This window comes from Apodemus sylvaticus, chromosome 23, assembly GCF_947179515.1.
Source record: "Apodemus sylvaticus chromosome 23, mApoSyl1.1, whole genome shotgun sequence".
NCBI lineage: Eukaryota > Metazoa > Chordata > Mammalia > Rodentia > Muridae > Apodemus > Apodemus sylvaticus.
Genome location: NC_067494.1, coordinates 55,381,163 through 55,404,649, shown reverse-complemented (window position 1 = coordinate 55,404,649; position 23,487 = coordinate 55,381,163). Strand labels below are relative to the sequence as shown.

Below are 23,487 nucleotides of genomic sequence, written 5' to 3'. Positions count from 1 at the left end.
TGTTATCTTTGCATGTCCCTCCAGACTAGTAAGGATGATGAAATTCCTTGGAACGTATTGCATATATCACCAAGGCATGCTTTCATCAACCTATTTCATGATTTCCTGAGATGCCATGGGAACAAATCCTGTTTACCCATTTCTGAAATAAGAATTCTGCCTCATTAATTATAGAGGAGAAATTTAGTGATAGAAGTATGTTGCTTGTGTCTTTTAATTTTTTTCAGAACAAGATGTGGATACTTTTCATTCTCCTTGGAAAATGTTGAGATCAAGTGTTGTCTTTTAATCTAATTGCTTTCATTTTGCTTTTACAATTGACGAAGACATCATTTATCAGTACTGGCTGATATCAATAACAGGAAGGAAACACAGAACATTTCCATACAAGAAAACAGAATGTTCTGAAATGGCATCCTCCAAGATGATGGAGTAGGATAAGATGATAACCCTTCTTCTGAGTTCTTGTATGAAATCACACTGGCACCATCTGAACCCAGTTCTCCCACAACAGCATGTCCTGGATACTCAGACACACCAGAAAAGCAAGATCTGGATTTAAAATCACATTTAATGGTGCAGATAGAGGACTTCAAGAAGAACATAAATAACTACCTTAAAGTAGTAGAGACGATCACAGGTCAACAGGTAGAAGCCCTTAAAGAGGAAACACAAAAATTCCTTAAAGAATTACAGGAAAGCAGAAACAAATAATCAAGTGAAGGAAACTGTACAAAACCATCCAGGATCTAAAAATGCAAATAGAAACAATAAAGAAATCACAATAGCAGACAACTCTGGAGATAGAAAACCTTGGAAAGAAATAAGGAGTCATAGATGCAAACATCGACAACAGAATACAATAGATAGAATAGAGAATCTCAGGTGCCAAGAATTTTATTGAGTATTTTGCATCGATATTCCTAAGGGAAATTCTTAGGAAGTTCTCTTTCTTTGTTGGATCTTTGTGTGGTTTTGGTGTGGGAGTAATTTTGGCTTCATAGAATGAGTTGGGTAGTGTTCCTTCTGTTGCCATTTTGTGGAATAATTTGAAGAGTATTTGTATAAGGTTTTCTTTACAGACTGATAGAATTCTGCACTAAAACTGTCTGGTCCTGCCTGTGCTTTTTTGGTGTGGGAGACTTTCAATAACTGCTTCTATTTCTTTAGAGGTTATGGGACAATTTAGATGATCTATCTGATCCTGATTTAACTTTGACATTTGTTATCTGTCTAGAAAATTGTCCATTTCATCCAGATTTCCCTGCTGTGTTGAGTATGGGTTGTTGTAGTAGGATCTGATGATATTTTGAATTTCCTCAGTTTCTCTTGTTATATCACACTTTTCATGTCTGATTTTGTTAATTTGGATATTGTTTCTGTGCCCTCTATGTATTCTGGCTAAGGGTTTATCTATCTTGTTGATTTTCTCAAAAAAAAAAAAAAAAGACAGCTCCTGTTGTTGATTCTTTGTATAGTTCTTTTTGTTTCTACTTTGTTAATTTCAGACCTGAGTTTGATTATTTCCTATGATATACTTCTCTTGGGTTTATTAGCTTCTTGCTGTTCTAGAGCTTTCAGGTGTACTGTTAAGATGCTAGAGTATGCTCTCTCCAGTTTCTTTTTGTGGACACTCAGAACTGAATTTTCCTCTTAGCACTGATTTCATTGTGTCCCTTAAGTTGGGGTATGTTGTGCTTTCATTTTCATTAAATTCTAAAATGTCTAGAGAGTTTCCATAAATCAGTATTGAAGTTGATTTCTGGATATAGGAATATGAACTTAGTTTGACCTTGCCAGCAAGATGGAAAAGTTGTTCTTCAGATGTCATACCTCATACACCTGTTTCCTTAAAACAGAAACTGTCCAGCTATTGGGAAGTACCCAGCTTCCTCTTGACCTATGACCTTGAATTTGGTTTTTCTTATGATTAAATGGAATATAAAAACAAACTGGTAGTACTTAAAATGAGGTTCTTTGCTTTTTCCCAGCAAGCTTCTGTTTTGTGCCTGAACTAGGGGCCAAGTCAACAAAATTACTCCCAGGTGACATCAGCATGCTCTTTATAGCATCTCCCAGCTTATAAACAGAGACATCCCACTTGTGTTAGCCCTTTCTGCCACCTATGAAGCCTCTAAGGAAGCTTCTTACAAAAGTTCATCCTCACTGACACACAAAGAGTTAAATCTGTCTGAAGCAGTTTCTTACAGATTTCCATTGGCATTGAAGAAAAAACACATTAACTAACTTATTGGAGCTTTGTTAATGATATCCACAAACGTAAAACTACTTGGATGTCTTTAAATTAAATAACAGATAGAACAAATGTGTTCATTTACACAACACAGTATTACTCAGCTATTAAAAATGACATCAGGAAAATTTCAGATGAATATATGCAAGTAGATAGAAATCATTCAAATTGAGGTAACCAAGAATCTAAAACATAATACTCTGTGTATTCATATATAAGTGAATATTAGATGTTACATAAATAGTAATGAATTACACAACTCAGTTGGCTTATGGAGACTGAAGCACCAGGAACTGGTTTGCATAGTTCTGCATGAAGTCCTCTGCATTTATGTTATGGTTGGTGGTTTTGTGATACTCCTAAGAGTGGAAGTGGGAGCGTATCTGACTCTGTTGCCTGCTCTTAGGACTCTCTTGCCTATTGGCTTGGCTTGTCCAGCCTCTATAGGGGAGCATCTTCTTTGTCTTGTTGTATTTTGGTTTGTCTTTTTTGGCAGTTTTCTTTCTGAGGTCTTCTCTTTTCCGAGAAGGAAACAAGGATGAGTGGATCTATGAGAGATAACAGATCTGGGTAGGGCACCTGTGAAGAACAGAGGGATGGAAGAATGTGCTTGAGAAGTACTGTATGTGAGAAGAATCATTTTCAGTAAAAAGAAAAATGAAAATTTTTTCAAAATCATACAACTACATATCTCATAAAACTTTAATTTAGAAATATCAATGTTGGAGGGAAGGTCCAGAAAAGGAATCCATGGAGGCAAGAGGCAATAAAACCAACATACTATACACTCACTTACTCACTTAGTCACACACACACACACACACACACACACACACACACACACATATATATATATGAATATATATTTGTATATATACATAGAACATTATGTTTCATCAACATGGACTTTAGTGTTCTCTAAGTATTATCTTTCATCAGTTTCCTAGTAAGGAGAAATTTGTTCACATTTCCTGAAGAATCATGCTTAACAACATCTATGATTGATAAACTACATAGGAAGGAAGATATTGCCAACGGTTTATCATAAAATTTATAGATTTTATGATGCACTTTTACATGCAGGAAACGTATATTTTCATTAGACAATTAATAAGATAATTAAAAGTTCAGTAGCAGTGTGCATATAGGAGACACACTTCCAATTCCAACTCCACTTATTGGAAGCTTTGTGTCCTGCTGTGGACCCAGGATCCCCATAACCTTGTATGCCTGTGTCTCCAGATATAATGTCCTACTGAAAGCTTCTTGAAATAGCCTCATCTCAACCTACACCATAAAAACCTGGGGATGCCAGAAAGAAAACTGCCAACCATCTATGTTGCAGATGTTAGTCACACTAGGTCTTTTCAATAGCACATTCATTCTTTTCTCCTAGCAGTTTCCATTACTTTGTGTCACCAAGCAACATGAAGAAGCCATCTCTAACAGGGACTCTTTAGCTAATACACTAGCCAAGGATCCAGGAACCAAAGAATGGAACACAAGCCACAAAAAGATAAGACCTTAACTAATCACAAAAAACATCAAACCTCATAACTCCACATGCTCACAAATACAAACATGAAAAGCCAAAAAATATGCATCTAACAGAGCATAGTAAACCTTATTAGAGATTGTGTTGAAAATTCAATGTAACTAAAGAACATGGGAAGGACATCAGACCACCAATCATGGCTATGTTCAAGGACCTTAAAAACTCACAATTAAATTCCTTAAGGAATACTTTGAAAACAAAGAAATCAAAGAATGAAATAACAAAGAGTCCAAGACAAGAAGGTAGAATTGCAGATATATAATATAATCTTCTTATGGGACTCCAAACACTGTACTGTTTCTGACTCTTTGGACTTACTTTGAGAAACTTTCCTCCTACTGAATTGTTTATCCCAGTCATAATAGGAGAGGTGGTGCCTAGTCTTAGCAATAAGATATACTATTGCTGGTTGATAACCATGTTCAGGTAGCTCAACTTAATAGAATGACTTATTTGTTTTTTCAGGGAACATGTTACTATCACTACAGTAAGAAGTGACACCATCCAATATAGTGTGTGTGTGTGTGTGTGTGTGTGTGTGGGTGGGTGGAGAGAGAGAGAGAGAGAGAGAGAGAGAGAGAGAGAGAGAGAGAGAGAGAGAGTACTGGAAATAACTGAAGAAAATAGACTCAGCCACATCTAGCTTAATAGACCAATCGGATTAGTGTGATTTCTCACAAGAGCCCGGATGAAGAGTTATCATCTTAACCTGCTCCATCATCTTGGAGAATGTATTTTCAGAAAAATCTGTTTATTTTATGGAAAATAATGCTTCCTTCCTGTTACTGATATCCACCAGTCTTCATAAATGATGTTTTACTCAGGTATAAAAGCAAATGAAAAATTAACTTCAAAGACAGCACTTGCTTACATCCAGTCCTGAGGCCTCTGGAGGTAGCCCTCAAACCTCTCCATTTCCGGATCCAGATCAGCCTGGGCGGTCGCCCTCAGACCTCTCCGCTTCCGGATCCAGATCAGCCTGGGCGGCAACACCACATCTCCAGGTCCTGCAAGAGGCAAGAGGGGCTTCCGGGCAGCCAGCGGGGAGAGGTTGGTGTGCTCTGGTGAATCCAGTGGGCCCCAGCAGGAGCCTTCGGGTGCCTGCTTTGGGATCTGGACAGCCTGGGCCACAGCGCTCAGTCTCCAGGCAGTGCAAGAGGTAAGCTGTGCACCAGAGGCCCCCTGGGAAGAGGCAGCTTGCACTGGTGAGTCCAGCATTGACAACAAGACCAACTAACACCAGTGAGAACTAGATGGCAAAAGGCAAACGCAGGAATGTCACTAACAGAAATCAAGGCCATATGGCAACATCTGAACCCAATTCTCCTTTAACAGCATGTCCTGGATACCCCATCATACCAGTAAAACAAGATTTGGATTTAAAATCACTGGTCATGATGCTGGTACAGGAACACATGAAGAACATACTTAAAGAAATTCAGGAGAAAATGGATCAAAAATTAGAAGCACTTGCAAGGGAAACACAAAAACCATTGAAAGAAATCCAGGAGAATACAAAAGCCAATAATGAGGAAATGCAAAAAACACTTAAATACAGGAGAACTTTGGTCAACAGGCTGAGGTCATGAAAGAGGAAACACAAAAATCTCTTAAAGAATTACAGGAAAGCACAAACAAGCAAGTGAAGGATCTAAGCAAACCATCCAGGATCTAAAATCAGAAGTAGAAACAACTAAGAAAACTCAAAGGGAGACAACTTTGGAGATAGAAAGCCTTGGGAAGAAATCAGTGGACATAGATGCAAATATCAACAACAGAATACAAGAGATAGAAGAAAGAATCTCAGATGCTGAAGATACCATAGAAACCATGGACTTAACAGTTAAAGAAAATGCAAAATGCAAAAAGCTTGCAACCCAAAATATACAGGAAATCCAGGAAACAATGAGAACACCAACCTTAAGGATTATAGGGATAGATGAGAGTGAAGATTTACAACTTAAAGGGCCAGCAAATATCTTCAATAAAATTATGGAAGAAAACTTCCCTAACTTAAAGAGAGATGCCCATGAATATACAAGAAGCCTACAGAACTCCAAACAGACTGGACCAGAACAGAAATACTTCCTGTCACATAATAATCAAAACACCAAATGTACTAAACACAGAAAGAATATTAAAGGCAGTAAGAGAAAAAGGACAAGTAACATATAAAGGAAGACCTATAAGAATCACAGCAGGCTTTTCACCTGAGACCATGAAGGCTAGAAGATCCTGGGCAGATCTCATGCAGACTCTAAGAGAACACAAATGCCAACCAAAACTACTATATCCAGCAAAAACCTCAATCACTGTAGAGGGAGAAACTAAGATATTCCATGACAAAACCAAGTTTACCCAATATCTATCCACAAACCCAGCCCTACAAGGATAATAGGAGGAAAACACCAATACAAGGAGGGAAACTTCACCCTGAAAAAGGCAAGATAGTAACCTTTCATCAAACCCAAATGAAGTTAACTAATCAAATTTAAAAAATAACGTCAAAAATGACAGGAAGTAACAATCACTATTCCTTAATATCTCTTAACATCAATGGACTCAATGCCCCAATAAAAAGACATAGACTAACTGACTGGATACGTAAAGAGGACCCTACATTTTGCTGCTTACAGGAAACACACCTAAGGGTCAAAGACAAACACTACCTTAGAGTAAAAGGCTGGAAGACAATTTTACAAGCAAATAGTCTCAGGAAACAAGCTGGAGTAGCCATTTTAATATCAGATAAAATTGACTTTCAACCCAAAGTCATCAAAAGAGACTCTGAGGGACATTTCTTGCTGGTCAAAGGAAAAATACAACAAGAAGAACTCTCAATCCTGAACATCTATGCTCCAAATGCAAGGGCACCCTCTTTCGTAAAAGAAACTCTATTAAAGCTCAAAGCACACATTGCACCCAACACAATAATTGTGGGTGACTTCAACACTGCACTTTCCTCAATGGACCAATCAGGAAAACAGAAACTAAACAGGGACACAATAAAACTAATTGAAGCTTTAGAACAATTAGATTTAACAGATATATATATATAGAAAATTCTATCCTAAAGCAAAAGAGTATACCTTTTTCTCAGTACCTCATGGTACCTTCTCCAAAATCGACCATATAATTGGTCATAAGACAGACCTCAACAAATATAAGAAGATCGAACTAATCCCATGCCTCCTATCAGATCACTATGTACTAAAAGTGCTCTTCAATAGCAACAAAAACAACAGAAAACCCACATACATATGGAAAGTGAACAATATTCTACTCAATGATACCTTGGTCAAGGAAGAAATAAAGAAAGAAATTAAAGACTTTTTAGAACACAATGAAAATGAAGACACAACATACCCAAATCTATGGGACACAATGAAAGCAGTGCTAAGAGGAAAACTCATAGCCCTGAGTGCCTCCAAAAAGAAAATGGAGAGAGCATACATTGCCAGCTTAATGACACACCTGAAAGCCCTGGAACAAAAAGAAGCTATTTCACCCAGGAGGAGTAGAAGGCTGGAAATCATCAAACTCAGGGCCGAAATCAATCAAGTAGAAACAAAGAGAACCATACAAAGAATCAACAAAACCAGGAGCTGGTTCTTTGAGAAAATCAACAAGATAGATAAATCCTTAGTCAGATTGACCAAAGGGCACAGAGAAAGTATCCAAATTAACAAACTTAGAAATGAAAAGGGAGATATAACAACGGAAACTGAGGAAATCCAAGAAATCATCAGATCCTACTACGAGAGCCTGTACTCAACACAACTGGAGAATCTGGAGGAATTGGACAATTTCCTCGACAGATACCAAATACCAAAATTAAATCAGGACCAAATAGATCTTCTAAACAGTCCCATAATGCCTAAAGAAATAGAAGGAGTCATAGAAAGTCTTCCAACCAAAAAAAGCACAGGACCAGATGGTTTCAGTGCAGAATTCTATCAGACCTTCAAAGAAGAGTTAACACCAATACTCTTCAAACTATTCCAAAAAATAGAAACAGAAGGAACACTATCCAATTCCTTCTACGAAGCCACAATTACGGTGATACCAAAACCACACAAGGATCCAACAAAGAAAGAGAACTTCAGACCAATTTCCCTTATGAACATCGATGCAAAAATACTCAATAAAATTCTTGCCAACAGAATCCAAGAACACATCAAAAAGATCATCCACCATGATCAAGTAGGCTTTATCCCGGGAATGCAGGGTTGGTTCAATATATGGAAATCCATCAATGCAATCCACTACATAAACAAACTGAAAGAAAAAAACCACATGGTCATTTCATTGGATGCTGAAAAAGCATTTGACAAAATTCAGCATCCTTTCATGCTTAAAGTCTTGGAAAGAACAGGAATTCAAGGCCCATACCTAAACATAGTAAAAGCAATATACAGCAAACCGGTAGCCAGCATCAAACTTAATGGAAAGAAGGTTGAAGCAATCCCACTAAAATCAGGGACTAGACAGGGCTGCTCCCTTTCTCCTTATCTTTTCAATATTGTACTTGAGGTACTAGCTCGGGCAATTAGACAACATAAGGAGGTCAACGGGATACAAATTGGAAAGGAAGAAGTCAAACTATCATTATTGGCAGATGACATGATAGTCTACCTAAGTGACCCAAAAAACTCCACTAGAGAACTCCTACAGCTGATAAACAATTTCAGCAAAGTGGCAGGTTACAAAATCAACTCAAGCAAATCAGTGGCCTTCCTATACTCAAAGGATAAACAGGCTGAGAAAGAAATTAGGGAAATGACCCCCTTCACAATAGCCACAAACAGTATAAAGTATCTTGGGGTGACTCTTACCAAACATGTGAAAGATCTGTATGACAAGAACTTCAAGACTCTGAAGGAGGAAATGGAAGAAGACCTCAAAAAATGGGAAAACCTCCCGTGCTCATGGATCGGTAGAATCAATATAGTTAAAATGGCCATTTTGCCTAAAGCACTATACAGATTCAATGCAATACCCATCAAAATCCCAACTCAATTCTTCACAGAGTTAGAAAGAGAAATTATCAAATTCATCTGGAAAAACAAAAGACCCAGGATAGCTAAAACTATACTCAGCAACAAAAGAAAGTCTGGGGCAATCAGTATCCCTGACCTCAAGCAATACTACAGAGCAATAGTGTTAAAAACTGCACGGTATTGGTACAGTGACAGGCAGGAGGATCAATGGAACAGGATTGAAGATCCAGAAATGAACCCACACACCTATGGCCACTTGATCCTCGACAAAGAGGCTGAAAACATCCAATGGAGAAAAGATAGCCTTTTCAACAAATGGTGCTGGTTCAACTGGAGGTCAGCTTGCAGAAGAATTCAAGTTGATCCATCCTTGTCTCCTTGTACTAAGCTCAAATCCAAATGGATCAAGGACCTCCACATAAAGCCAGACACTCTGAAGCTAATAGAAAAGAAACTGGGGAAGACCCTTGAGGACATCAGTACAGGGAGAAAGTTTCTGAACAGAACAGCAATAGGATATGCTCTAAGATCAAGAATTGACAAATGGGACCTCATAAAATTACAAAGTTTCTGTAAGGCAAAGGACACCTTCAAGAGGACAAATTGGCAACCAAAAAATTGGGAAAAGATCTTCACCAGTCCTACATCAGATAGAGGGCTAATATCCAATATATATAAAGAACTCAAGAAGTTAGACTCCAGAAAACCAAACAACCCTATTAAAAAATGGGGTACAGAGTTAAACAAAGAATTCTCACATGAAGAACTTCGGATGGCGGAGAAGCGTGTTAAAAAATGCTCAACTTCATTAGTCATGAGGGAAATGCAAATCAAAACAACCCTGAGATTTTATCTTTCACTAGTCAGAATGGCTGAGATTAAAAATTCGGGAGACAGCAGGTGTTGGAGAGGGTGTGGAGAAAGAGGAACACTCCTCCACTACTGGTGGGGTTGCAAATTGGTACAACCACTCTGGAAATCAGTCTGGCGGTTCCTCCGAAAACTGGGCACCTCACTTCCAGAAGATCCTGCTATACCACTCCTGGGCATATACTGAGAGGATTCCCCACCATGTAATAAGGATACATACTCTACTATGTTCATATCAGCCCTATTTATAATTGCCAGATGCTCTTAGGCAAATGGATGGAGCTAGAGAACATCATACTAAGTGAGGTAACCCTGACTCAAAAGGTGAATCATGGTATGCACTCACTAATAAGTGGATATTAACCTAGAAAACTGGAATACCCAAAACATAATCTACACGTCAAATGAGGGACAAGAAGAAAGAAGAGTGGCCCCTTGCTCTGGAAAGACTCAGTGAAGCAGTATTCCGCAAAACCAGAACGGGGAAGTGGGCAGGGGTGGGTGGGAGGACAGGGGGAGAGAAGGGGGCTTACGGGACTTTCGGGGAGTGGAGGGCTAGAAAAGGGGAAATCATTTGAAATGTAAATAAAAAATATATAGAATAAAAAAATGTTTAAGAAGAAAAAAAATAAATAGTAAAATGAAAAAAAAAAAAGACATCTCTTGATCCCAACATTTCCCAAGGTGAATGTAAATTATTTACATCCTGTTCTGAAAACAATCAAATGTCCCAAAGAAGATATTACTGTTCCTGAAATTCTACTCTCTAATTAATGATATAGAACACTCATTTCAGGAATTGATAAACTAAATATGGCCTTGTGATATATCAGATAATCAGAAATGAGTTGATGTAAGTATGTATTGGTGATGTATGCAAGACATACCAAGTAATTTCATCATCCATACTGGTCTGCAGTGAAATTAGAAGATAACAATTACAGCAATCTGATATATTTCATTGAAAAGATATCAAAAATTGTTTTTGATGCAGGATACCAGGAGAAAAGATTCTGAGAAAAGTTTCCCCCTGTTTTATGAAAAGTTGAGTTGTCACTACTACTGAAGGTAAAATTTTAATTGCATGTCTAAGGGGAGGTGAGGTCACAGAATTATATTCCCATATCTCAGTTACTGGATTCCTCCCTTTAGTACATATCAGGCTCTATAAGACCTTGGCACTATAATCAGCATCCTGGCAAGAAGAACAGAACTTTGAGTGCATTCAGGAGACTCTGTAAGTCAGATTCCAAAAAGATAACCCATCAGAAGTCTCGAGCTAAGAATGACTTTGAAAAAACTCAACTTGGAATTGAACTACATCACACAACACCTAGCAACTAGAGACACATCTGAATCCTGGGCTCAGGACACAGGCAAAATGTACATGAGGTAATACACACATAACACAGACTCTGACACTCTCACATTCATGAGTCCTTCACTTGCTTGAATTCTTGTGGTTTATTCCAAAGGAAAATTCCTTAGAATACAGGTGCTGAAAACTTGTTTTAAAATGAGGCTACAGCTTAATACAGCATAATACTGATAATCTCGCCTATTTATTCTCTGACTTAACAGTTTCTAGAGGTGTTCTTTAGAGAAAGGGTAGAATGTAAAATGATCCATAAAATCAAAATTTGAGAGCATAGCCAAATGTAGATTGCTTGAATTGATAGCATTAAATTTGTCACATGAGGCCATGGACTGCATGTTCTCTGAAAAGTACGTAGCCTGAGATCATAATAAGGCTGCTTCCCTCCTAAAGTATGCTGAGAAAACTTTACATAATAAAGAAACCTATTGATTACCAATCCAAACACTGACAGTCAGAAGTGGTCCATCTTCTTTTCATAGATATTCGGAATATCTACCTTTGGACAGAAACATATAAATGTTGGATGAATTTGACAGTTGAGGATACAATGTTCTGAAGTAGAAAATTGAAACTTTTATTACATGCTAAAACATATCAATGAACCTGATGATATTTTTTATAGGGAATGCATTATTTTCCTTTTTTTTTTAAAATTTTAGCAAGCTGTGGTTGGAAATCTATTCAGTTTATTTTTAGTGTGTATGTCTGTGTGTATGTGTGTGTGTGTCCTTGTGTCTGTATGTGTTTTTGAAAGCATGAATGCACTACTGTGTAACACATATATGGCTGAAATGTTCAAATGTCAAAAGATGTTCTTGGAACCCTAGGATTAGATATACAGTTGACTGTAAGCTGTCATCTGTACTGAGCACTAAACTCAGATCCTCTGAAAGATCACCCAGTGCTCTTAAATACTGACCCATCTCTCTTTAAGTTATTCATTGGTTACAAAGCACAAAAAATGATGCTGACAAAAGGCAGTGTATACACATCATGCTGGTTTTGGGTGGTGTGCAAAACTTACAGTCCTGGCCAAGATCACTGTTTCAGGTACCAGTTAGCACTGAAGTATATCATCAGGGCCACAATCATAATGTTGTGATGCACACCCTTTTAACTTTCCTTGTTTTCTTTTGAAAATTAATGTATGTTGTGAGAGTATGATTGGTTTCATTTAGGATATAATTTTATTTGCTTTAATATAATAAGTATAAATGAAACACAGGGCTGAATGGAAAAATTGGGGCATTTTTGTATTTACATACTTCTCCTGATACTGTTTACTGCAGGGTTATATTTTCTGCTGTACATTAAAATTTTGAGTATTTATTTGGAATTACTATTTCATCCTACACAAAACAGGTACACAAACAAGGAAAACACAACTACAAAAATTATACCACATCAATAATTTTGAAAATATAAACTATATAAAGCATATAAAATACATGGGGCTGTACAGATGGACTCACATGATTTTTTAGGACGTTCTGGATCACAGTAGACTATCTGTTAACTTTGTGCACTTAAAAGTCCTCACTTTCCTCATTAACTAAGCATGGGTGTATAAACAGTTGACTTTCATAAGCTTATCTTTTTTTTTTCCTCATCAGCTTATCTAATGCTAGAGCAGCAGCTTCTGCTTAGATGTAAATAATGGGGTACATACTTTGATCAAAACTAAGAATGATACATTATACACTCTGAGATTAAAATGAAGTTTGTGAAGCCCTGTAAATAATCAAGAAAGTTTTCTGCATATGCCTAATTATGAATTTAGAATGTAGGATGTAATATATAATATAATATGGAGCATGGAAGCCAGTGACATTGTAATAAGTATAATCTTCTTATTACAGACTGCAGTTGGGATCCTGGGCAACTCCTTTTTACTCTACCATTATCTGATGTTTTACTTTGAGGGGCACAAGTTAAAGTTCACAGACTGGATTCTGCAGCACTTGATTATAGCCAACTTCTTAACTCTCCTGTGTAAAGGAGTTCCCCACACAGTGTCAGCTTTTGGGTTGAAAGACTTCCTCAGTGACATTGGGTGCAAACTAAGCTTCTATCTTCACAGAATTGGGAGGGGTGTGTCCATCAGCAGCACCTGCTTTCTGAGTGTCTTCCAGGCCATCACCATCAGTCCAAAGGCCTCCAGGTGGGCACAGCTTAAAGTCAAGTCTCCAAGTTACATTTCTTCTTGTGTGTACATGAGCTGGGTCCTGTCATTAATAGTAAACATAGCTGTTCCCATATACATGACAGCAAGACCAAACAATAGCAACATTACACGCCTAAGGGTGTATCTATACTGTTATACTGTTCATGATGACAAGGTTGGTGACCTTCTCAATGCAATATTTCAAAGTGTTCCTGATGTGTTTCTCATGTCGGTGATGCTTTGTTCCAGTAGCTACATGGTTTGCATTCTCTACAAGCATAAGCAGAGAATGAAGCACATTCATAGAAACAATTTTTCCTTCAGGTCCTCCCCTGAGATCAGAGCCACAAAGACCATTCTGCTCTTGGTGAGCACCTTTGTCTTCTTTTACGCAATTTCTTGCCTCTTACAAATTAACATGTCTCTTGCACATAATCCAACCTCATTATTGGTAAACATGGGTTTTATTGTAACTGCAAGTTTCCCAACTGTGTGTCCCTTTTTGGTGATCTGCCATTAATTCTGTCAATCTTCACTCTGTTCTACCTATACAGGAAACAATATATCCTAACCATATCAGTAACAACAAGATTGTATGGTTTTAAATAATCTATGTATTTCATTCAAGTACATCTACATATTCAATCATGTCACAAAAGCAGTTGGTGTTCATTCATGAAATAATCTGTAAAAATACAAATATTGAAAATATTATAAAGTTTATTTTGCATATCCTATATTTTGTCACATAAACAATATTAATCAAGTTTTATAGATAATGTCATGCTTTCTAAAACAATGTTTTGGTTTGCAATATATTTTGTTGATATTTATCTTTTTCTACAGGAACAGGCTAAAATTTATTGAACAAGTTTTTTCTAACTTACTTCTGTTGCCAGAAACATTTACCAATGATTGTAGTCAAATAGTTTAATTACCCATATGCTCTGAACTGAAAACATTCAGACATAATAGGATTTGGCTAACAAAAAAACACCTGCATGTAAATATAGTAATGAAGATACAAGGGAAGTTTTTACCAAGCAATGGACACTAAAAGCTGAGGTCAGTGAATTCTTGCGTTTTGTTTTTTACAGCCAATACTATTCCATATTTATTAAGGTATAGTTGAAACTGAAATGTCATTTTTATATTATAACTTGTGATAATTTCCTACACACACACACACACACACACACATATATACTTATATGTTATACATATATATTATACATATTATATATAATGTACATATATTCAATGAAAATTTGATTACTATAATCAAACTATGCGACATTTTGTGCTGGAAAGTTTTATGTCAACAATACAGAGATAGTAAGTTGGAAAAAGAGAACCTCAATTAGGAAAATACCACCAAGAGTTTGCCCTATTCTCACACTGTCGTGCATTTCATAGATTAATGTGTGATGTGAGAGGTTCCTGCTCTCAGTGAATGATGTAATCCCTTGAGAGTTGGCATTCATGGATATGAACGTTGTGCAAGCCATGGGAAGGAAGCCTGTAATCATCATTCCTCCATGACTTCTGCTTCAGTCCTTGATTTTAGTTACCTGCCTCAGGTGCCTGTCCTTCCTTCCATCAGCAATAAACTATTGCTTGGAAGTGTAAGATAAACATGAATGTTTTCCTCCCCAAAATGTTTTTTGTCATGGTGTTTTATCATAGCTATCGAAAGTCTGAAATCCATAACTCTAAAACCAATATTTTGAGATACAAGCTTCTAAGATGTGTATTTTTTCAATATGATTTAAATGTTTTTTACTGCCAGATTTTTTCCAATTTCTGAAAGTTCCACATCCCATGCATCCTATCCCTATCTCCATGAGGATGTCCTGACCCCACAAGCCCCCACCCAAGTAGACAACTCCACACCCTGGGGCCTTCAATCTCTACAAGGTTAGGTTCATATTCTCTGACTGGGTCCAGACTTGGCAGTCCTCTCCTGTGTATATCTTGGGGGCCTCATTTCAGCTGGTGTATGCTGCCTAGTTGGTGGACCACTGTCTGAGAGGTCTCAGGGGTCCACATTATTTGAGACTGTTAGTCCTCCGAGAGGGAAGCCCTCCTCCTGAGCTTCTTCCAGCTTTTCCCTAATTCAACCACAGGGGTCACCATCTCCTGTCCATTAGGTGGGTGTAAATATCTGAATCTGACTTTTTCAGCTGTTTGTTGTGTCTTTCAGATGGTAGTCATGATACACAAATTTTTGTGAGCATACCATAGCATCATGTGTTCCCTCTCATGCTGTAGGACATTTCATCTAAGGTCTCTCCTGTTGAATCCTGAGAGTCTTTCCCCTCCCAGGTCTCTGATACATTTTGGTGGGTCTATCCACCTCCTACTTCCAAAGGTTCCCTGTTTCCATTCTTTTTGCTGGCTATCAGGGCTTCAGTCATGTTCCTCCTACCCAATACATGATAGTTTTTCAATCTTCCCCTCAATGCCTTCTTTCCCACCCGATTATTCCCCCATCACTCCTCTTAGGATTCCTGCTTCTCCTCCCAAGTGGAACTGAGGGGTCCTCACTTGGACCCTTCAACTTTTTAACCATTTTTAGTTCTGTGGATTCTATCCAGAGCCTTCTGTATATTTATGACTAATATCTACATATTAGTGAGTACATACCATGCATAATATTTAGGGACCAAGTTATCTCACTCAGGATGATATTTTGTAGTCACATTCATTTACCTGCAAAACTCAGGATGTACTCATTCTTAATATCTGAGTAGTATTCCGTTGTATAAATGAACAACATGTTCTGTGTGCATACTTCTATGTGAGGTATCTAGATTGTTTTTAGCTCTTGGCTATCACAAACAAGATCTGCCTTAACATTGTTCACATGAAAGAAACAATAAGTATAGCCAGTACTGTTACATTAGGGCCTCAGAGCTTACACATATTTGTGAGTTTAAGTGTCAGAGAACCTAAGGCTCATGTGTTTAACTAGACTGACTGGTCAGACAGGCTCAGAGATCCTATTCTATCTGCCTCTGTAACTATAGGTGGATGAAGCTTCAATTAGGGTTTAAAGGTTTGGAGGTAAAAATCTCAGCTACATGAATTCTACAGTAAACATTTTTACTACTTGAGACAACTCTCCTGACAGAAAATTGATACTTATTATAACTGAAGACTTGTACATGTTGGACAATCAATTAATTCCTAATATCTCTCATTCTTCTGATCCTGAGTTTTCCACTCTTCTACTGTGGTTGTATAAAATAAACTTTCCCAAATTCTGCATTTAAGAATAAATGTCTAAGGTTAAAAGCTCAGGAGACGGCACGTGTTGGCAAGGATGTGGAGAAAGAGGAACAGTCTTCCACTGCCAGTGGGATTGAAAGATGGTACAAACACTTTGGAAATAAGTCTGGTGGTTCTTCAGATATCTGGGCATGACACTTCTGGAGGACCCTGCTATATCACTCCTGGGCATGTACCCAGAGGACACATACTCCACTATGTTCATAGCAGCCCTGTCTGTAATAGCCAGAAGCTGGAAAGAACCCAGGTGTCCCTCGACGGAGGAATGGATACAAAAAAATGTGGTATATTTATACAATGGAGTACTATTCAGCCATCAGAAACAATGAATTCATGAAATTCTTAGACAAATGGATAGAGCTGGAGAACATCATATTAAGTGAGGCAACCCAGTCTCAAAAGATCATTTATGGTATGCACTCACTGATAAGTGGATATTAGTCTAGAAATGTGGAATTCCCAAACACAAGCCACATATTAAATGATATCCAAGAGGAACAGAGGAGTGGCCCCTGGTTCTGGAAATACTCAGTGCAACAGTATAGGGGAATACCAGAACAGGGAACTGGGAATGGGTGGATGGGGAAATAGGGGGAGGGAAGAGGGCTTATGGGACTTTTGGGGAGTGGGAAGCCAAAAGGGGAAATCATTTGAAATGTAAATAAAAAATATATCAAATGGAAAAAGAATAAATATCTCATTGCATCTTGTTTATCTTAATTCACACAGTGAATATCAGATACATCTGAGGTTTCTGGATATAGCAGGACTTTTATAACTTTTCATAATATTAAATTGCAAGTATGTGAAAGGTTACAAGCGTGTACTTTCTTAAAGCACTAAAGACTAAATGACTTGTCTCATTAAACTCTTGAAAATTGGTCTCTATCATAAGCCATTACAATGCCTTTCTTGAGAGGGAAAAAATGAGAAAGATTTGGTTTGTGTTTATCTCAGGCCTCTGACCAATAATGATTGGTCCTTGGAAGGAGATTCCAAGATTTCAAAAATTCCTTAGGAAGAAGGAAGAGTTCTAAATATATTTTAATTGGATATTTGCTTTATTTACATTTCAAATCCCTTTCCTCAGTACCCGTCCTAAAACCCCCTATCTCATTCCCCCTTCCCTGGCTAACATCCCTCCTCAATTTCCTGACATGGATTCACCTGTTCTCAGGAATCAAGCTTTCATATGACCAATGACCTCGTCACTCACTGATGTCAGAAATGGTCATCTTGTGCTGTACATGTAGCTGGAGCCATGGGTCCCTCCATGTGTACACGTTGGTTGGTGGTTTGATCCCTGAGAACTCCGGGGTTGCTGTTTGGACCATATTATTGTTCCTCCTGCAGGCTGCAAACATCTTCAGCTCCTTGGGTCCTTTCTGTAGCTGCTCCATTGGGGAGTGTATTCCCAGTCTTGCTTGGCTGTGAGCCATGGGCATATTGATCCACCTTCCAATAAGGATCAAAGTACCCACATTTTCGTCTTCCTTCTTTTTGAGCTTAATGTAGTCTAGAAGTTGTATCTTGTGTATTCTGAACTTTTGGGGCTAGTACACATTTATCATAGAATACATACCATGGGTGTTCTTTGGGATCAGGTTACCTCACCTGGGATGATACTTTCTAGCTCCATCCATTTACCTAAGAATTTCATAAATCATTCTTTTTTAATAGCCGAATAGTACTCCATTGTGTAAATGCACCACATTTTCGGTATACATTCTTCTGTTGAGGGATATCTGTGTTTTTTCCAGTTTCTTGCTATTATAAATAAAGTTGCTATGAACTTAGTGTACCTTGTGTCCTTATTAAATGTTGTAACATTTTCTGGATATACACCCAAGAGAGGTATAACAGGCCTTCAGGTAGTAAAATGTTCAACTTTCTGAGGAACCACCTAACTGATTTCCAGAGTGGTTTTACCAGCTTGCAATCCAGGCAGAAATGGAAGAGTATTCCTTTCTCCACATCCTCTCCAACACTTGCTATCCCCTGAGTTTTTGATCTGGCCATTCTCTCTGGTGTGAGGTGGAATCTCAGGGTTCTTTGATTTGCATTGTTCTGCTAATTAAGGATGCCATTTCCTTGCAGATCAAAACAACCCTGAGATTTCACCTTACACCAGTCAGAATGGCTAAGGTCAAAAACTCAGGAGACAGCAGGTGTTGGCGAGGATGTGGAGAAAGAGGAACACTCCTCCACTGCTGGTGGGGCTGCAAGATGGTACAACCACTTTGGAAATCAGTCTGGAGGTTCCTCAGAAAACTGGACATGACACTTCCGGAGGACCCCACTCTACCTCTCCTGGGCATATACCCAAAGGATTCCCCAGCATGCAATAAAGACACATGCTCCATTATGTTCATAGCAGCCTTATTTATAATAGCCAGAAGCAGGAAAGAACAGAGATGCCCCTCAAAGGAGGAATGGATACAGAAAATGTGGTATATTTACACAATGGATTACTACTCAGCAATTAGAAACAATTAATTCACAAAATTTTTAGGCAAATGGTTTGATCTGGAAAATATCATCCTAAGTGAGGTAACCCAATCACAAAAGAATACACGTGGAATGCAATCTCTGATAAGTGGATATTAATTAGCCCAGAAGCCCTGAATACCCAAGGCACAAATCGCATAACAAATGACTCCCATGAAGAAGTATGGAGAGGGTCCTGATCCTGGAAAGTATTGATCTAACATTGGAGGGGAATATAAGGACAGAGAAAAAGGAGGGAGATGATTGGAGAATGGATGGAGAGAAGAAGGTTTATGGGACATATGGGGAGGGGGGACCCGGGAAAGGGGAAATCATTTGGAATGTAAACAAAGAATATAGAAAATAAAAATATTTTTTTTTAAAAAAGGATGTCATTTATTTAGGTGTTTTTCAGACATTCAGTATTCCCCAGTTGAGAATTCCTTCTTTATGTGCATACCCCATTTTTAATAGCGTTATTTAGTTCTTGGAGTCTAACTTCTTGAGTTCATTGCATATATTTTATATGTTGGTATATATTGGATATATCATCTATTCAATCTTCTGGCTTTCATTTTCTCTGGTGAGAAGTCTGGTGTAATTCTGCTAGGTCTGCCTTTATATGTTACTTGACCTTCTTACCTTACTGCTTTTGACATTCTTTCTTTCTTTCTTTGATGTTTTGATTATTATGTGACTGGAGGAATTTCTTTTCTGTTCCAATCTATCTGGAGTCCTATAGGATTCTTGTATGTTCACGGGCATCTCTTACTTTAGGTTAGGGAAGTTTTCTTCTATAACTTTGTTGAAGACACTTAGCAGCCAATCAATTTGGAAATCTTCAATCTCTCCTACAGCTATAATCCTTAGGTTTGGACTTCTCATTTTGTCCTAGATTTCTTGAATATTTTGGGTGAGGAGACTTTTGCATTTTGCATTTTCTTTGACGTGTCAATGTTTTCTATGGTATCTTCTCCCACTGAGATTCTCTCTTCTATCTCTTGTATTCTGTTGTTGATGCTAGCATCTATGACTTCTGACTTCTTTCCTAGGTTTTCTATGTCCAGAGTTATTTACCTTTGTGATTTCTTTATTGTTTTTACCTCCACTTTTAGATCCTGGATAGTTCTGTTCAATTCTTTAACCTGTTTGTTTGTGCTTTCCTGTAATTCTTTAAATTTCTCCTTTGGCAAAATGGGTCTGGTAAGGCAGGATGTAAACATTGCCCTGAAAACTGCATGCATTATCATCATCATCATCATCATCATCATCATCATCATCATCATCATCGTCATCATTGTTATTATTGTATTATTATTATTATCATTATTATTATTATTATTTAGAATTTAGCTTTTTTGTGTTTTGGAATTCCAGCACTCAACTTCCAATCTCCTCAAAGTGCTTTCTCTTCCTTATGAGTTCCTCTCAAAATTATATCCCAGTGGTGTAGATATAAAGCTTCCATCTGTGATTTTTTTTGATACAACCTCATAATAAATGTTACAGTGTAGAAAGCAATCAAAATCTCAATCAATGTGGCTACTGCAAATTCACTCTAAGTATGGGATTAATGATTGTTGGGAATGAACAATAACCTGAATCATGCACATTATGACTTCATCCACCCTCAGCCCCATCTTTTTATTCTTTCTTTACATCTTCCAGAAGACAGAGGTAAATCTTTATTCTAGAATTTCAAACACAAGATGAAAGTGAACCACAGTTCAGCCAGATCTGTCTGCCTACATCCAGGTTTAGTTCATGAAGAAGAAAGGAATGTTCCACAAAACTGATTACCAAACTCAATGGACAACTTTATTTGTGGTCAATACAGAGATGATTTATAAAACAATATTTTTGCTATGAGAAAAAAACAGTGAATAATTCCAATTAGATTGTATTTGACCTAAAATGAGGAAAATGAAGATTAATTGTGATGATTAACATATATCCTCTAATATCAACTTAATTCCAAATTTTGTCACCTTTCTTCAAAAATGCATCTAAAGTTCCAAACATGCATCTGCCTTTACTTTTTACCTCATATAGAACTTCCAAAATCCCTTCTACAAAATTCAGAAATAATATTACATCATCCACACACAATTTGGTAAACTATATGAATGCCCTTACTCTTTATTAACTTTGAAATAAAGTTAGTAAAATACAAAGTACCTAAATGATCCCTAAGGTCTATTCCTCAAAGCCCTTCTCTTTCTGTTGAACTGTGCACACCATTGTGCCAATTCCAAAAGACCACTGTACTGCATGAAACCAAATACCCAACATTAATGTTTAAGTCGTTTCAATTTCATCATCAAAACACCAAATTATAACACACAACAAATTAAGAATAAACCCTGTCAAATAAACTCCAGTTTGTTTTTCTATTTTCTTTTGAGATGATTTTCAAAGGGTTTCTTTCTCATCTTAGACTTATCTTATACTTTTTTCTGTACTTTATTTTACAAATGCTTTGAAAGTAGTAGATTAAATTTTGAAATTTAGAAAGTGCCATCTCCCTCCCTCTTTTTTTCTTTTAATGAAGAGGATCTATCTTCATCCAATATATCCTGATTTATTTTTACCTCCATATAATCATCCCAGTATTTTCTGTCTCAGTATCGACTTGAAATTAGACTAGTGTGCAGCTATTTATTGGTCATCGGTGTTTGTTCGTACTGGTATTATTTTTGCTAACTTAACACAAGCTGAAATCACCATGCAAGAGAAAATAAGATAGGTTGAGCCCAGCAGCAGGAGCAAGCCAGTATAAATTGTTCTGTTATAATCTCTGCTTCAAATCCTGCCTCTAGGTTCCTAGGCAAGTTTTCTTTAAAGATAGACTGTGTAAGATGCAAGGTGATAGAAAATCTTTCCTCTCAATGTTGATTTTGGTGATGGTGCATGTTACAGAAACAGAAAATAAGGTTAGACAAACAGTTTTCATTAGACAGTTCAATGTCTGAGACAAAGATTTCTGAGACATGCACACATGTCCAGAAAAATCAAATTAAATCATGACTGCTGTAATCTTCAATAATATTTGGTGATATTTTAGCTTAGAGATTGTTAAGGGCTAGTCCTGACATAAGTAAATGCCTTTCAAACATTTAACCTGAAACAACTTTAGATTTTAGATCAAACACAGAGGTTAGTGGTAATAGAAATTAAGGAGACTAAAGATACCTTGTGAAAAATATTGCTTTTGATCTCCATCAAGTCAATGACCCATAAACATGGAATCCTAATCAGTCCATCAATCTTTTCATTCTTAAAACATATATGATTGGTTGCACAGAAATCCATTTTACAATAGTAAAGGCCAGGTTAGCACTTGTACAAACATTTTGGCTCCCGATGTCAATTGCTCCATCAAAACAGAATATTAGTCTTCCTGAAGATAACTTCCCTTGAGTTTCCAATAATGTCTTCCTAGTATTCTTTGTCCTGGAGGGCCACTATCCCAGAGAAATTCAGACACACAATAGATAATTTGCAATTATCTGAAGCCTGAAACTGCTCTTTCAGTTTTTTAATATTTTCCATCTTACAAAAGAAGTACAAGTCAGATCTTGATCTCCTTACTGGGATGAGTAAGATGTCACTACAAGATATGTTATGTGTACAAATGGGTGCCTCCATGGGAGTCCTCTTTTTAGCATATTCCTATATAAACCGTACATATTTGATTATGGAACTATTATGGATCCTACTGTCTTATCAGACTGAATATAATATGCTAAATGTGTTTGTGTGTATTCAATGTTCCAGGTTTATTTGATATCTTTGAATCACAGAAGGAATGACAATTAACACTAGACAGCAGATTAGTAATTAGATTTCAAGGGGTTTCAATTACCCTGAAACACTCGAAAATTTTCTGGTTCATAATTCCATCATTTGCCACAAGGTGGCTATACAGGTTGTTTCTGGAATCTCCACTGTGCTCATTTGTGGTTGCAGAGCTGGTTCTTAAAAGTTATCTTCTTTCTAGTGCATAACGCACATGCAATATCAGATCTGCATCCCTATCCCCAGCCCAGGGTTGTGCCTGCCTACCAGAAGACCTGCTCCCAAGCAGGACATATGGATGAGACATCCTTGCCATGATTTCCTGCCTGTTGGGACTACAACAAACCCAGGAACTCTGAAGTCTCCCAGGTTCTTTTGGAGCTCCATCCTCTTCCAATCCACACCTCTACCTGCAATCTCAGATCAGCATCCCATGCCCAAGCGCACAGTTCTGTCGATTTATTGGGAAGCCTACTGCCACCTGAAACAACCAATCTCAGAGGCCTGTTATTAACAGTGGTTGTCATGCCAACCAACCAAAAAAATTCCTAAAGGATAAATAGAAGTGGAAAACCACAATCAACAGAACCTAGTGTAATATGACACGCTCATAACATAGCTCTTCCACTACAGCAAGCCTGGCATATGTTATCACACTTGAAGAGCTAGCAGAAGTTTTTTTCTTTCTTT

The 23,487-nt window shown here is 37.5% G+C and overlaps 1 protein-coding gene across 1 annotated transcript; it reads left to right on the top strand.

Moving 5' to 3' along the window:
• The first annotated feature begins 12,871 nt into the window (after positions 1 to 12,871).
• Positions 12,872 to 13,741, top strand: LOC127673791 (vomeronasal type-1 receptor 4-like). Its single transcript, XM_052169547.1, has one exon. It carries the CDS (start codon positions 12,872 to 12,874, stop codon positions 13,739 to 13,741), a length of 870 nt encoding a protein of 289 aa, XP_052025507.1.
• The last annotated feature ends 9,746 nt before the right edge of the window (positions 13,742 to 23,487 follow it).

Bases quoted from the DNA above. Each gene is read 5' to 3' on its own strand.
- LOC127673791 (XM_052169547.1), top strand. From the start codon at position 12,872: ATGGAAGCCAGTGACATTGTAATAAGTATAATCTTCTTATTACAGACT.